Below are 16662 nucleotides of genomic sequence, written 5' to 3'. Positions count from 1 at the left end.
AGGCAAACTTAACAGAATATAAATGTTAACAATCCAAAAAGTTTTTTTTAAAGGTATCTTTCAGACAGAATTCTAAATTCTAAATGTGCAAATAACGAATTTAATCAAATTCTCAATGAATTTCGTAAATCAAAATGCACAGGAGGAACTCATCCCATTACTCAAGAATTCGCTGACAAACTTGCAAATCATTTCACAAACAAAGCAGACACCTGGACCGCTATTTATAACAAAGGAAACCATCAGTACCAAACTCTTTAAAAAAAAAAATAAATACCCTCCAAGAGTAGCTAACCCAGACTTTGCATTCCTTCCAACAAATATCACAAAGTTAATTTATGGATCATGTCAAGGCAAGCAGGCCTGACTTTCACCCACCACAAATCTTTAAGAACAATCTTAACTTCTCTGCTGCCACTCTGCTAACTCTGCTGCCACACCAGTATGAGGAATCATCAATAATTCTTTAACTATAGGAATCTTTCCAGACCACCTACAAAAGTCATACATATGCCCGTTATAAAGAAAACAAACCTGGACTCGCGTGGCCCCAACAACTACAGACCAATTACAAATTGACTTTTCCTGGGCAAACTGATAGAAAGAGCAGCATTCCCCCCAAATTCACAATTCATTGAAGATAAGTTCATAATTTCAGACTACCAAACAGGATTCGGCCCAGGAAGAGGCACAGAATCTGTACTCATCGCCATCTGGGATGACCTTAAAAACACAGGAGACCGGAACGGGGTTGCTGCACTACTTCTCTTGGACCTCCCGGCTGCTTTCAACACAGTTGACCATGACACTAATACAAAGACTATGTAGCCGGTATAGAGGGTACTGCTCTCGACTGGATCACATCCTACCTTCAAAACAGAACAAATGTCATCCATTCTCCCCCTTTGTCATCCACACAATACTTCACAAAAGCGGGGCCCCTTAAGGCTCTATCATTTCACCTATGCTTTTCAGTATCTACATGAAGTCATTACTGGCAATGATCAATGGATTTCATCTCACATGCTATAACTATGCAGAGGACACACAAATACTCCTTAAACTGGCACGCCCAAATCTTCAGTTGCCTCAGAGCCGTTGATCAGTGGAGGACATGGAGCCATCTCAAATTGAATGCTTCCAAAGCTGAAATACTCACATGTGGAGGTTGGAAAAAATATGACTCACTCTGCGCCTTGCCTTACGATCTGGAAACACCCCCTAAAGTAGAAGTAAGAACCTTGGAATTACCATGGACTCCAAGTTATCAATAAATGCCCAAGTGGACAAATTAGCATGATCAAGCTTCATTACCATGAAAACTCTGCAACGCATCTTCCCCCACCTGGGATTTCCAAACAAGGTCCAGGCTACTATCTCTCAGTCTAAACTTGGTTATCCCATCTACCATAGTTCATCTTTATCAACTATGAAAAGACTACAACTGATTCAGGACTCTGCTGCCAGACTACTCCTACTACTACTACAAGCCCACATCTCCCTTACTTGAGGGCCCTATATTGGTTGCCAGAAGATCCACCTTCAAGCTGCTTTGTATCACCCACAAAGCATTCACGGAACAGGGCCACTTTTCATCAGGAATAAAATCACCAAATACATGCAATAGAGGAATCTCCGCTCAAGACTGGCACCTCGTCTCAAAACCCACCATAAAAGAAAAAAAACATAGGTGGTACATCTTTCTCAGTTCAAGCAGCCAAACTATGGAATTCATTACCCCCAAGCATAAGGGCCACAGACAACTATCTTACCTTCAGAAGACTACTCAAGAGTTGGCTTTTCCTATATAACCACCATACCCAAACTTAATGTACAGCATATACCTGTGTCAGTCGACATTTATAATTTGATTATGTGTATGTAGCAAGGTATGTGTATTTCTTTGTACACATTTGTATAATAACGGTGGATTTAAAATACATAGATTTTTTAGGTCTGCTTAAGAAATGTATATATTACTTAGTTAAAATATATATATATATTCTAAGCTTAATACATGCTTCTAGGTCACTGCATAGTTTTAATAGAAGCTATTTGATTAGATGCTTATTGGTCCATGTTTTATTCATCTATCACAATATGTAAATAATTTCACAATTTATCTACACTTCCTTCGCTATTTAAATACTGAGGAAAACAGATTTTTTTTAAATAGCTTCATGTACAGCAACACTTGAAAGTCTGAGTTTATGCAATAATTATAACAAATATACATATATTATTCTATGCTTAACATATTTATAAGTCACTAAATACTTTTCACAAAAGTAATTTGATTAGCTGCTTATGCGTCCCCGTTTTATTCATCGATCAAAATATATAAATATTATCATAACTATTTTAACAACAAGTGCTTCACTACTGAAATACTGAAGAAAGGATACATTAAAAATTAAAAAAACAAATTAGCTTCAAGTACAGCTACACTTGAATGTCTGAGTCAACTTTAAATTTCAATAAAGTATCTTCCTTATACATGTATACCCTTTCTATATAGTAACGTATCTACATATTTATTACTTTACTACTACTGTAGAAGAAAAAGGGAAAGAAAAAACACTTGCCTTTCTCCAATGCACTACTGTCTCACCCTATACCTCTCTCAATATATCATCTACCTCTACTCTCTGACTCGTCTCAAACATGATTTCCAAAATAAACCTTTCTAGATTCTTCCCCCTCTAGCTCTCCCAAGCAACCCTTTCTGAATTCTTCCCTCATGTATCTTAAAGTTAATTTTACTACTATGATTTCTTTATTCCCTTTCTAGACTTGCCCCTCCAGCTCTCCTTTTGTTCATCTCAAGCCTCATCTTACTACTATGATTCCCCAAATAACACTTTTTAGGCTCTCCTCTCTTCTATCCCTTCATTATCCTATTCAATCCATCTGAAAGACTCACATATCCACAGATCAAATTAACACACATATCCCTATTCTAACCCACTACTAATCCTCTTTGGGTTACGAAGCAGCATGCTACTTGCCTAAAAGTGCTTTGATGCATCATCAGACGTCTTACTACTATGATCTCCCAAATAACACTTTTAAAGCTCTTCCCTCTTCTATCTCTCCATTATCCTATTCAATCCAACTAGCAGACTTGCATGTCCACCTCTGAAAGTAACACATATTTTCCTATACTAACCCTTTTTGGGTTCTGAAAGTAACGTGCTACTCACCAAAAGGGGTTTAATGGCTCGTATGGGGTAGTAAGCTCTATATAAATAAATACAATTACCATTGTCATTTGTTTCATCAGAAGGCCCTTCATAAAGGTAAATACAACAGGAATATTCCAACTTCAGACAGGGCCTGTGGTTTATAGAGCACTGCAAGCACAGCGGCTGAAAAGCTCTCACTTCTACATACAGAACATGCAACAAAATACAGCAAATATAGTCATAAACCTGCCTCCTTCAGAATAACACAAGTCAACACTTTACTGTTGTTTTTACGATACACAGCCAAACTGTACTGAAATTACACTTTTCAATAAATATTATAATAATTATATTATGTCGGAAAATAACACCATTTCATGGTAACAAAAACGCACATGCAATATATAAAGTTCTCATGGTTTGTGTGATATTTGCTGCAAAGGGACCTGGTTTAGGGGCTCCCTCTGCAATCAGAGGTTACCAATTTAAGATTATAACAACTGGAGTCATTTACCGCTGACGTCCTTGGGCCACCATACAACTGAATCCCAAACTGATTTGCCCAGTACTCCCCTATAGCGCTTCAGTCTCAAAGGTAGGTACTGAGGGAAGGCTTGCTCAAAGAAGTGGTGTGGGCTAGATACCCAGAACTCATCTAAACCCAACATTGACACTCAATAGGGCTACACATCAGACACTGTTTTACTCTGTAAAAAGAAAGGTGCTGAATTTCATACAAATCTAAACCTCATGCATGAAATTAAGATGAGCACAGAAAGCCTAATCTCTGCAGAACTTACCTAGCAAGAGATTGGAGCCCCAATATCTTTACAGCTTTTAGGCGCTAAGCACTACAGCTTTCTCAAGGATAACCCAACAGGGTTGTCTTATCTTTGGTGTATGCAAATCCCAGATGGGGAAATAACTCATATGTGTGAGTGCACACACACCCATAACTCTTGGAGTGGTAGTTCACACAAATTGACTGCTTCTTAGGGATACTTATGAGCATGCTGAACTGGCATTAGGAGGCTGCTGCAATACTTGAAAGTCTGACAAATGTCACAGGCTCTACCACCTCCATGCAGACGTTTCTCACGTTCAAAGAAAGCCCACCACTAAAAATGTCCAGACCAGCCTACCCATCATTGGGGATGCCACTTCCAATACAAAATTGGGGCAGACGGATCAACAGTGTTTGGAGACAAGGAAGGCAGAATGATTTCCCCAAATACTCCCCACCCCCGTTACTTCCAATATATTGCAGCTAGATTTGCCAAACATTGTAGGTACAACACAATAAAATGGAGACAAAAAGCTAAATTTGCAGCATTTTTCAACAGACACAAAATATGTGCGTCACAAAAATACAAGGTCCACATCAGCAAACCAGCCTTGCTCAGCAAGCTTGAGCTGGGGAACAGGATATCTGATACCAGAGTGTGCAGAATACAGTTTAAAATGTGCACTCTGTATGGCACCACCTTGACATGTCACTTCCGATGGTGACATACATGCTGCTGGAGGGAGCTGGTAATGTGCTCCCATGCAGTATCCTCCTACCTTAATGTAAGGTGGGACGGTGGAGGGGCTACTGTAATCGCCCCCAGAAGCAGCACTTGGGGGTATAAAGGTGAAATGGGAGGAGCAGGAAAACTAAACTGTTACGAAGGCAGAGAGGGAAGGGGCAGCAGAAAAAAAAAAGGTGATGAGATTGGGGGGGGGTTGAAAGGAGGGCAGCAAGGTGCAGGTGGGTGGGGTGGTAATATGCCTGTTAGACAGGGGGGTTAGGGGACAAAACAAGAAACAGAGAATTATTTTTGGAAAAGGAGAATGACTACTGAAAGAAGCAGGATTGCTCTCATGCCTGTTGTGTCCTGGTCTTCAGCAGTCTTTTTCTTCTTTTGGCACAGCTTATTTTGAGGTTCTTGTAGGCTGACTACCCCTCCAGGAAACTCATAGCGGCAAAGGAGAGAAAACACTTCTTTCCTGCCCATCCTTTTTTTTTTACTGACCCAGTGCGGCAGCTCATGGTCAATAAAAAGAGGGTCAAATAAGTTTCTGCATGTTTAAAGATTTTGCAGAGCTTCAGTAAAAATTGCAGGATTTTTTCTTAATTCCCAATTTCAAGATTTCTTTTGGAAAATCGTGAGATCGACAAATCCTGAAGGGTCTGGTTGGGGTAGTAAAGATGGTCCTAGTATGCCTGCACTAGGATCCTGCCACTTATAATTAAGAAAAAGTGCCAATTTCTTAGTAACTGCTGAATTCAAGCAGTTTCCCATGCTGGTGGTGATGAAAGGGTAACAGTGCTATATCTCCTGAACAACCACTCAGTCAGCTCTTTCAACACCCTGGAGTGCCATCAGCTCCAATGATATTTGAGGGGAGCCAGGAACCACCACTGATTTCTCAGCAACTGCGCAATGGATACACATGTGCTTTGCAGTGCTGAGATCAGCCAAGCCTCTACTAGCTACCTCTATGTCACTCTCCAGGCCAGGAGAAGAGACCGAGGCAACATCGTTAACATCTATAGTTAAGATACTGGGGAAGGAGGAAATGAAAAGCCGTGTGATACTAAAGTCTTCTCAGTACTTGACAGGAGTTCACCTAACTTCTTTTCCTCCAGAATATGCCTTTAGAGTTCCCATGCTGTTAGAATTACCTTAAGTGTGCCAATGCAAACAATGTGTTAAGGCAATGAATTACATACGTTATTCCAGTACCAGAATGTTGCCATTGATACTTCCCATTTACCAGGGGTGGCCCGCATGTCAAAAATTAGCTCCAGTATTTCAGACCCAGCATTTTAACATGGCTGACTTCTCCACAGTCACTCCTCGCAGCCCCAATATGCCATGGAGGCAAGGAATTACTCCAGCATGGCAGTGCAAGCATTTTGCCATGTGTGTCGCCTTATGCCAAGTATTACTTCCGGTATTTCAGGGTCTGCATTCTGCCTTGGGTGCCATCCCTTACACCAAGAATTATCTCCAAGGTCCCAGCGCCAGCATGTTGCATGGGTGCCCCAAGCCATGAACTACTTCCAGCATACAAGGGTCGGCACTTTTTCACAGGGGCCAGTAAGCCAAGAATTACTTCTAGGATGACAGAGTCTGCATTTTCCCATGGGTACTCTTCCTTATGCCAAGAATTATCTCCAATGTGCCAGTGGCATTGCGTTACCTTCGGTGCTATCATACACCAATAATCATATTGCGTGGGCAGCAGGAGACTCACAATCATGAAACAAGCAAATAAACACAATCGTACTCAGTCACACTCACTATTCTTACTCTCTCGTATTCACTTTCTTCCCCCTCACTCACTATAACTCCCATGCACTGTAACTCACTCACAAACCTATACATACTGACTGGTTCTCACTCTCAATAACAAACATACTTACAAACACTCACTATAAGAAACTAGGTTATTAGTTGAGGGGCGTGACTACCCACCTCAAATAATAATCACAATCATTGTCAGAGTGAACCCTCTAAGTCGCTAAATAAATTAGTTCATCCCCGTGGTAGCTATGGCAAGGAGCAGGCAGGCTTAACTTGGGGCAATGTGTAAACCATTTACGCAGTACCAAAACAACAATAACGTCAAAACACAACACACTAAAAATCCCAAACTGAATTAAAAAATTTGAGAAAACTTTTAATAAATGAAAGTACACCAAAGCAAAAAAAATCCAATAAGGGGAACTGGAGATAAGAATCTTCAAACTTTTTAATAAAATAGTGTAAAAAAGTGTTACGTGACAACTGTGATCAAATAGTTGCAAAAGACCAGGACCACGGCATGGTTTGAGGCTGATTGCGATGGGGCACGGGTTGGATATACAAACCAGGTTTGATTCAGTCAGAGGTTTTACCTTAGGATTTAGTCTGAAAAAAATGAAGTCCAAAATCTTCAGCGGGGCAAGGCAGCAGGCTGTGGTAGAGGAGGGCTCCAATAAGTTGGTTAGCGATTTCACGAGGTCCCATAAGGCTGCTGGTTTTGGTCAGGAAAGCTCCAAGCGGTAGAAATTTGAATTCTGTGCCTAGAGAAGGTGCCTTCACCGGCCAGATAATTTTAACACCTACGTCCAGTCAAAATTTCTACATGTTCAAATAGTCACTTTTTTGGGAGCTCTGAATCCTTCAGCGGAGAAAGGATGCAAGCTGTAGCCGTGAGGGCTCACGAGGTAAGACCCCTTCTCTGTGAGGTACACCAAATCGGATTTGCTGCTGCAGAATAGCTCCGAGCGGGACGAACCTGAAGCTTCAGCCCAGCACACTGCACCTCAGTCACATTGGTTTGGCAGGTTTGTTCTGGCTCTCCGGAGGTTTTAAAGTTGGAAAAGTTACTAAGTCTCAAGTGGTAGGAGAAGTCAGGCCAAACACAGCCACAGGGTTCCAGGACCTCAAAGGATAGCACGAGAGTCCAGACTTACTCCAGCAGTGGGGAAAAAAAAGCAGGGTCAGTTGCAAAAAAGACCTCTTGTAGCTTGTTGTATTTCTGTAGCTCCGAGAGGAGGTCAGCCTGAACACCCTTGGAGTCCACTTCTTTGACCAGGGTGCAGTCCTCCAGGTACAGCCCTTCAGGGCTCCTCTAAGGTCACAGACAGCAGGTCCAATCTTCTACTGCTCTTCAGAAGGTCCAGCAAGTGTGAAGAGGGTCTCCGGAGATGCCACATTTATGCCTGCCATTAGCTTGTAGGTGGAGGTGACTTCTGGCCCCTCCTAACCAATGGGGTAAAAGCTCCCAGGGTAACCCTACCAATTTTTGCAGCACTTCCTGTCTGCCCTACTTCAAACCATCACATAGTGCCCCACTTTGTCAAAATCCTAGATAGTGAAACCCTTCTTACTTGAGCAGGGCCTTTGTGTCCACCTAGAGGTGTGGTAAGTGTAATGAGCGGCCCTTCCTCTGTGGCAACTCCAAACCAGTTCAGAGGTTGCACTCCAAACCAGCTCAGCCGTCAGCTCCCCTCCCATTGGGATTGGTGCCTGCCTAACTGAAGGAATAATGGTACGGGTCTGCCCAGGTGTCATCTGAAATCTGCATGCAACATGGGAGGCCCTTTGGAGTAAATCAAGTTCCTGGGAACAGCCAAAATGGTAATCCTGCCAGAGAACAAAAACATCTCCCAACACCCAGGTGCCTTTGTTTCTGCGCTGGGAGCAGTTTTAACGCCTCAATCAGGCCATTCACAAGATGGGTGTCAGTTGAAAGGCTCATGTGAATGAGCCTTTAGTAGTTTTGGCCAGGAAAAAGGTAACTTTTCAAAAGTTACTTTACCTAATTAGTTATCAAAAATCGGACTTCACTATTAAATTTGGCTTATGATAAATATTAAAAAAGAGTAGTTGAATCACATCTCTAGACCAGTTCCTACCATGAGATATTAGAACTAATATTTAACATTGCTAGCAAGTTTTTCTCTATGGGCCAGTCAGCCTTCCTACACTGAAAGTAATTTTCAGGGGGCTAATCACACGACATGTTAACATTGAAATTCTATATATCCAACATTTAAATCCCACACACCCTGTCTTGTGAGGTATAAGGTCTACATAGGAATGAGTTAATATTTAAAAAGAAGGTTTTGACCTGTCAGAAAAACTTCTTTTGACAGGTTGAATTGCAGTGTTTACATTGCTACAGTCAGTCTACAAAACCAGGCCTTAAGCCATGTTTGCACTGCCACTGTAGTAGATGGCACAATAAGTGTTGCAGTATACTAGTGACATTATCCATGCTGACAGGGGAGCACAGGCACTTTATTCCTAGTTAGCAGGGGTAAAGTGCACAGCCAGCAAAAAATAGGATTCAGTTAAAAGACAAAAACATCCACGGTATCCACGGTGACCATGCAGAAAGGTGGATTTCCTACACTCAATTACTGTGGGCCCAGGTGCACTGAGCCTGCAGCACCATGGATAGTTACACCTCTGACTGACTTCCTCTCACAATCTCCAATCACTCACTCCTAACGCAGTCACATTCCTTCACTCAATCCCTCAAACTCACTTTCACTTATTTATACACTTTCTAAAACTTAGATTCTCACTAATGTTCACTCTCAAACACACTCACTCAATCTTATTCACTCACATACACACTCCTGCACAGAGAAACAAAAAAATATATATTTGCATATCTTTCTTCCTCCACTGGCAACTTGGAGGCTCCGTGGCAGCAGCAGAGCAGGAATCTGCTGCTGGACATTGGAACCAGTAAGACATGATTCCCAACAAAGAGCCAGACAGAGCAGAAATGCCAGGTTTGAAATGGGGAAGATTCACCACAATCTCTCTCACAGCTTATTGACAGTACTGGAAGCACATCCTTATAAGTACTGGGACTGTGCTGGGGGTACTGCCCCGCTACTCTGTAGGTTCTCACAGGCCTCAGGGATGCACAGATGTGCGCCCTAACAGACATAGTTTAGCCCATGTACTGTGCTGCCTGAGGCATGTACATTATATCCGCAAATTAGCAGTGGTTGTGCCTGTGTGTGGGGAGCATAGTTTAACTCCGGCCCTCAGACATGCACAATCTACTTACAGAATGCCATGTTTTTAGACAGCAATCTGCAGCTAGATCGCACCTCAGCCCCCCTCCCATCATCAGGAGCTGGAGATGGGGCTGCAGTGATTCCACATGCAAAATAAGGTAACAGTTCCTGAAGAGATATATAGGCCAGTATGGTCTACTCAGCGTAAGGAAGGGGAAAAGGAGAGAATGGCAAAGGGTCTCAGACCAGGTTCGAAAGTGATAGTGTGATGGAGACTAGAGACTCCTGGATGGTACTAGAAGTGCCCTCACACACCCTTGCGGGTGCAAAGCATCATCATCGGGCTGTGCTCCTCGTGGGGGTGGCGCTGCAGTCCCTCACGGGCCCTAAAAGGGCTCTCTATCGGAGATCTTTTGGTGGAGTCGCCGTAGTTGTGCGTGTGGGTGTGTGGGGAGGGGGGTGGTGGTGAGGCTAAAAAGAACCTGGTCTGAGACCCTTTGCCATTCTCTCCTTTTCCCCTTCCTTACGCTGAGTAGACCATACTGGCCTATATATCTCTTCAGGAACTGTTACCTTATTTTGCATGTGGTTTAACTTTAGGAGCATCGGTACAGGACCTTTTCCCTTTCCTACTCATCCGCTCCTTGTCCCCCCATTCTCCCTGAAGTGTGCATACGCTGCAGTGATTCACCTGCACACTGACAGTGAGGCAGGGTTGTGCCCTGAAGTCCTTGATAAGGAGCAACCACTGTCCCATCAGCAGCCTTAACATTATTTGTGGAACTTTAAAGATGAAGTCACTTGTTATCTATTCTGAGAACGATGAAGATCACTGGGGGAATTCTGCATAATAAACTATGTAAATGCAATGCGGTCTTAAAGTATGACTTTTAATTAGGCGGAACTGTACCTATCGGGGGGTGTTGGGTTTGGTTCGGGAGTTGCTGTGTTTCACTCTGTGTTGTTATCTCAGCTGTGTATAATGTAAAACTCCACATGCGAGCATACATGCTCCCTCTCCCCGGGTAGATTTCCTCCCACCCCACTCAATACCGCTCCCTTGGCCCCACAGTGCACCCCTCATCCCTCCAGTCCGTCAGCGAGTCAGGCACTTCGACCCAACCGGGATCGCCAACCCTTTTGGAAACCGAAACCTGTTGAGATCAACTACTCTTACCTTGCTTTGAGCCAGAACTCAGCCCCTTTCCCCGTCCTTGTTATTATCGGCACTAACAGAATCTCTAAAAATGTCCACTCGCCTAGACCTCCTGTTCAATACTCCTCTATCCACCTTACTCCCCCCATCACCAAGGCTCCCCGTCCTCTCTCTTGCATGCTCCTCAACTGCAGATCAGCAGTACAACATGCCACAGACATTGCTGAAGCTCTACTCGCTGAAGAAATTGACATCGCTTTCCTCACTGAATCCTGGCTCAATGTCCACTCCACCCCCATTCCTGACATTCTCACCCCTCCAGGGTACACCATCATCAGACAAGACAGACCGATCCAAACGGGGGGGAGGGACTAGCCATCATCCACAAGGCAGGAATACAGATTACCAAACTTAAACCTGCAGAATACCTATCGTTTGAATACCTGGGTGTCAAACTCACTGCCAAGGGCACCTCACCCATCAAATTCCACACCATCTACCATCCTCCTGGAGAGTGTACCCTTTTCCCCGAAGAACTAACAGACCTAATATCACGGTTCTCCATGACAGACACTAAAGAAGTGTTGCTGGGTGACCTCAATATCCACTGGAACGACCCAGAAGACTCCACTGCCCAGAACCTATCCAACCTACTTGAAATATATAACCTCAAACAACTCTGCAATAAACCTACTCACATCAAAGGTGCAACACTGGATGCGATCAGTACCAACAATGCTCTGGCCTCTCTGAGAGCGATTTCTCCCATTGACTGGTCCGACCACCACCTCATTCGGTTCAAGATTGATGCACTTGTCTCCCACCAACCTATTTGTGATGACAAACCTAAACACTGGACAAGTCCCTTTATCCGAACTTGAATCCAGGATTCATGTCCATCTTAAACTCCAACCCTCATGATCGACAGCCGATGACCTCACTACACACTTGAACTCAAAAATTACAGAGGTTCTAGACCAAGTAGCTCCTCTCAAACTCAAATAATTGAGGCGAACCAAATCTAAACCCTGATTTAACGTGGATCTGAATGAGGAAAGGCGTCAACTCAGACAAACGGAAAGGTTTTGGAGACTAAACCCCTCAACCTTACACCTAGCGCAACTTGGATCTGCTCGGCAAGCATACAAAAAACACATTTCCAATTAAAAGGCGTCTTTCTTCCGCAGCCAACTAGGTCTGGCGAAAAATAGACCGAGAGAACTCTTTAACATTGTCAAAAGCCAAACTAACTGCACTCCCTCTCAAGAAATCAAAGCCACCAATGAGCGTTGTGAAGAAATTGCCACCTTCTTCACTAATAAAGTCTCGAAAATTGATCAATCCTTCATCCAAACCTCTAACCCTCCTTCCCTCTTAACCTTCCCCACTCTAACCACCCCTGATCATTCAGAAAGAGTTCTTACCAAGGACAATCAGGTCTGCCTCCAGCTAAAAAACAATGCGCATTGGTCCGACTTTTAGCTTATGTCGGAAAATGAGGTTTACATTATAATTTCTAACCTTAAACCTTCCTCCCACACTATGGACCCCATCCCATCCGCAATCATAAAAGAACTTAACCACACCATTTTGACTTTCTGGACAAAAATCATCAATGCCTCTCTCACCTCAGGCTGTGTCCCAGACTCCCTTCAACTTGGACAAATCACACCCATTCTCAAAAAACCAGGGGCCGACCCTAATGATCTCAAAAACCCCAGACCTATCTCCAACCTCCCAGTCCTTACAAAAACATTGGAGAAATGCGTTCTCCACCAACTCAACAAACACATTGATGAGTTCAACCTCCCCGACACCTTTCAATCAGGATTCAGGAAAGGCTGTAGCACGGAAACAGCTATGCTCAACGTCTGACGATATTCACAAGGCTTTAGATGAAGGTGATGCCTGCCTACTCATCCTTATTGACCTATCTGCGGCATTCAGCACAGTAAATCATCCAGCGCTTCCGGAGACCTTGTCGAAGCGCTCCGGCATCAATGGCACAGTACTAAAATGGTTCACCTCCTTCCTTCAACACTGCTCGCAACAAATTAAAATCAACTCCTGTCTTTCGAAACCAACAAAAGTCACACTTGGGGTCCCGCAAGGCTTGATCCTCTCCCCGGCCCTCTTCAATCTTTTCATGGAGCCCCTCACAATCATCTTGAAAAAAGCTGGAGTAAATTACCACCTTTACGCTGATGACCCCCAAATCTATTTCAAAATCAAGTCTCCCCGCGACATCCAACACCTCAATGCCACTCTAACCGAGATCCAAACTTGGTTCAACGCAGGGATGTGGAATTCCTATAGCCCGACGCCCAGGACATATTGTTTGGGGTCAAGGGCAACAAGTTTTAATGTACATTTTGTCCTTGGGACAAGCAGGCCCAACCCCCTGCAGCACAAACCCTTTGGCTGCCAGTTTGGAGTACCTCATTAAGGCTCAGGGAAGGGCACTGCCTGCAGTTAAGTTAATATTTGTGTGCATATGTTAATGCTGTTCAAACTTGTATTTATGGTTCATTAATTGAAAGCCTTTATTATTATGGTGAGTGCTCTCAGTAAATGTAAGTTCTGACTGCACTACTGACTGTGGTTCCAGTGTAAAAATGTGTACAAGCGGTTTCAAAGTTTAGCAATATGAGGCTATGCATAATGCTCCGAGAATGCGCTCTGATTAGATGCAAATATTTGCAGAAGCTTGAAAGTGAGATTAATGATTCTTTGCTTTCAATATAAAATGTTACTAAAAAATGAAAGTAGGAAACTTTTTTTTTGCTAAATTACTGTAAAATTTGAGGTACCATTTTTTTTGCAACATCATTTAGTAAAATGTGTTGAAGCATGCTAGTATTTCCCCAAAATATTCATATTAGAAAATCATTGTAACCAGTTTCAATAAGATTTTGGGAAACATAAAAATAAAGAAGCATTGGCAAAGCCAATAGGTCTGACATGGTGGTCAGCTTTTTAGTTTTGGCAATGCGTGACTTGTTTTGGCATGGTTTTTGTAAAACCTTATTGATGTGAGAGCTGCCGGACCCTCACCATTATAACAAACATTAGCAAAAGCAAAAATTGTTTTTGGTCTCAAAAAAGCACACACTGCCACATTAGTTACTGTCACTGAACAAAACTAATTTGTGTGCTGAAATGCTCCTGTGAAAGAGCAGAATGCTGTCACTCACCGTGAAGCCAGCCGATACAGAGAGAGAGAGAGAAAATTTTAATAAAAACAAATGGTCATGGTTAACGCCGGACCAAATTAGGGGACCAATTATTAAAGAAAGTCTCAAAAGTGCACCCTTGGAATATGTCCTTGCATTAAGGGCAGCAATATGGCTTTCTTGAATTCACAAGAATTTACAGCAGTAAAGCAAGAGATAAAACTCCTACAAAATATTTGTGAACTGCATTTTAGCATGAGCAAATATGCATGTATAAATTTGCTCATGCGAAAACCTGAGTGTTTGCAAGTTTATTTTCCCTCCAACCACTTTTTTCCCAACTCTGGAAGAAGGTTTACTTCTGCCATTGTCGGGAGTAAATTTACAACATTTCTCAGTATTGGAACAGATTAGAGAAGAGTTGTTGAAAACCCTTAAAACATGCAAGTTAGTAGTTTTGCACAGACTCATAAGGGCATTCCAACCCTGGAACTATTGTTTACCACTACCTTCAGTCCCAGTATGTAGATCTGCTGAAACGTAGCAACATAAAGGGATTTCTAGTATTCAAACACTACTATGTTATGAGCCCTGGCATAATCAGAGAGGCTATATAAGAGCTCTTATATAATGAGATTGCTGCCATAATTTGTCACCGCACAACATAGCACCAAAGGGACAAGTGGATTTTGTTACAGGACAAGTAGATTTATGAAGCAACCTGCCCTATGGACAAGTAGATATTTTAATAAATTCCACACCCCTGCAACGCTAACCACTAAAAACTCAATCCAGATAATACAGAACTAAATCCTATTCTCTCCAAAAAACAACCATCGTCCAATCCAAAAGTGGCTCAATAATCTGGTCGCCCTAAACTGCCCCATCGTCCTATCCGACTCAGTTAAGTCTCTAGGCACCACCCTTGACAAGAACTTATCTTTGGAGGCCCACATCAAAAACTCTGCAAAAAGTGCTCTTTTCTCTCTAAAACACCTCAAGAAATTGAAACCTTTTCTTCCCCATGATGACCTCAAGACAGTAGTCCAATCCCTAGTTCTCTCTAAAATCGACTACGGGAACGCCATCCTAACAGGGACTCCAAAAGCTCACCTAGCCCCTCTAAGGGCTGTGTTGAACATGGCCGCTCGACTCGTATCTGGAGTAAAAGGATTTGATCACATCACTCCAGCTCTCAACTCCCTCAACTGGCTTCCCATGGAAGGGAGGTGTATTTATAAACTGGCCTGCATCACACACAAAACCCTTCACTCTCCGGCCCCTAACTACCTGAACAACAAACTGGTAAGAGCAGGTCAATCCAGAACACCAAGAAGCTCCAACTCACTCCTTATTTCTCCGAAACTGAATAAGAAAACCACACAATACTGATCATTCTCTGGCAACGCTCCCAGGATGTGGAACGCTCTCCCTTTAGTCCTCAGATGCAACCTCCTGTTTCAAAAGGGACCTGAAAATCCATCCCCTTAACAAATACTTTCTTGACCAACGTCAACTAACCTAGAGTTCAATATCCAAGTTTACTCCTCTCTCTTGACATTCAAGGATAGTTGGTGACCGGACTGTGTGAACCACCTTATATTCCATGCTGTATTTTTTTTTTTATCTCTGGTTTTGCTTTCTTACTGCCTGCCTACTATGTAATGCAATTTCCGTCTGTTTTCCTTTACAGTATGTATGTAAAGCGCTCTGATACCTACGGGTCAAGCTAGCGCTATATAAAACTGTTAAAATAAAATAAAATAAATAAAATACGTGGAACATTTCACTCCATAATAATATAATAATTAAAACTACCAGCTCCTTCGGGGGCAGTAAAAAAAATAATGCATACGATCTCTGTGAAGTCTGGAGAGAGGGAGAGAGTCTGAAATGTGTGCCTCCGGAGCCCAACGAAAACACCAACTAGGGGCTGGGTCTACTAACTTCCTCCTCTGGCCTGCCCCACCCCCTGCTCTTGGCTCCCTGTCCAACTCCACCCTCTGTGCAATCCGCTGCGGCTCTGACAGTCTCCTCCTACCTGGGTAAAATCCTCTTCAGACATTTCTTGGCCTCGCTTCCTTGCCGAGGAAGGAGCCGGGGTGAAGGGATCCTGATCTGGGTGAATAAGAGGTACCCCCGCCACAGACCAAAGGCCCGCACCCGGTGACGACAGGCGGAAGACAAAGGGGGAGACAAAGGGCCGGCCGGAAACCACAGACCTCTGGGGTGGAGGGCAAAGAGCTGCTTCCGGTGTCGGGTCCACTGGGCGGAAATGCACAACCGGCATATTGGTGGGCTAGGAGAAGTTGTCTGTTCGGCTGGGTCTTGGAGCAGTCATTTGGTGTGTAGCCTATTTCGCGAGAAGCAGTTGTGTACTCACGGATACTGAGGCACGAAGGGAACCGTGCTTGTATGCCCCCTAGCCCGGGGAATTGTCCATGGATTTTTTAAATATTGTTTTGCAGTTTAATATAGCGCCGGGACACCTCGCCAGAGTGATTTTATTAAATGTTCTTTGATTTGAACTCGACCCGAAGGCATAGGAGCGCTCTACATGAGCACCAGCCACGTTACACAAGGATACATTCATTTTTTTTAGTAGGCTTGAGGAAATGAAGTGATTTTCCAAGA

At 43.2% G+C, this 16662-nt stretch overlaps 1 protein-coding gene across 1 annotated transcript in view; it reads right to left on the bottom strand.

The window, feature by feature from the left end:
- The window catches only part of LOC146816494 (uncharacterized), an 82726-nt gene extending 66519 nt beyond the window's left edge, over positions 1-16207 (bottom strand). The window contains exon 1 of the mRNA XM_085610348.1: positions 16070-16207. Coding sequence (XP_085466474.1) covers positions 16070-16093 — 24 coding nt within the window. The 5' untranslated portion in view covers positions 16094-16207. The remainder of the gene's footprint in view (positions 1-16069) is intronic.
- Positions 16208-16662: the final 455 nt, after the last annotated feature.

This window comes from Triturus cristatus, chromosome 6, assembly GCF_964204655.1.
Source record: "Triturus cristatus chromosome 6, aTriCri1.1, whole genome shotgun sequence".
Lineage (NCBI taxonomy): Eukaryota > Metazoa > Chordata > Amphibia > Caudata > Salamandridae > Triturus > Triturus cristatus.
Note: the sequence above shows the minus strand (reverse complement) of the source record. Positions and strands in the feature narration are given on the sequence as shown.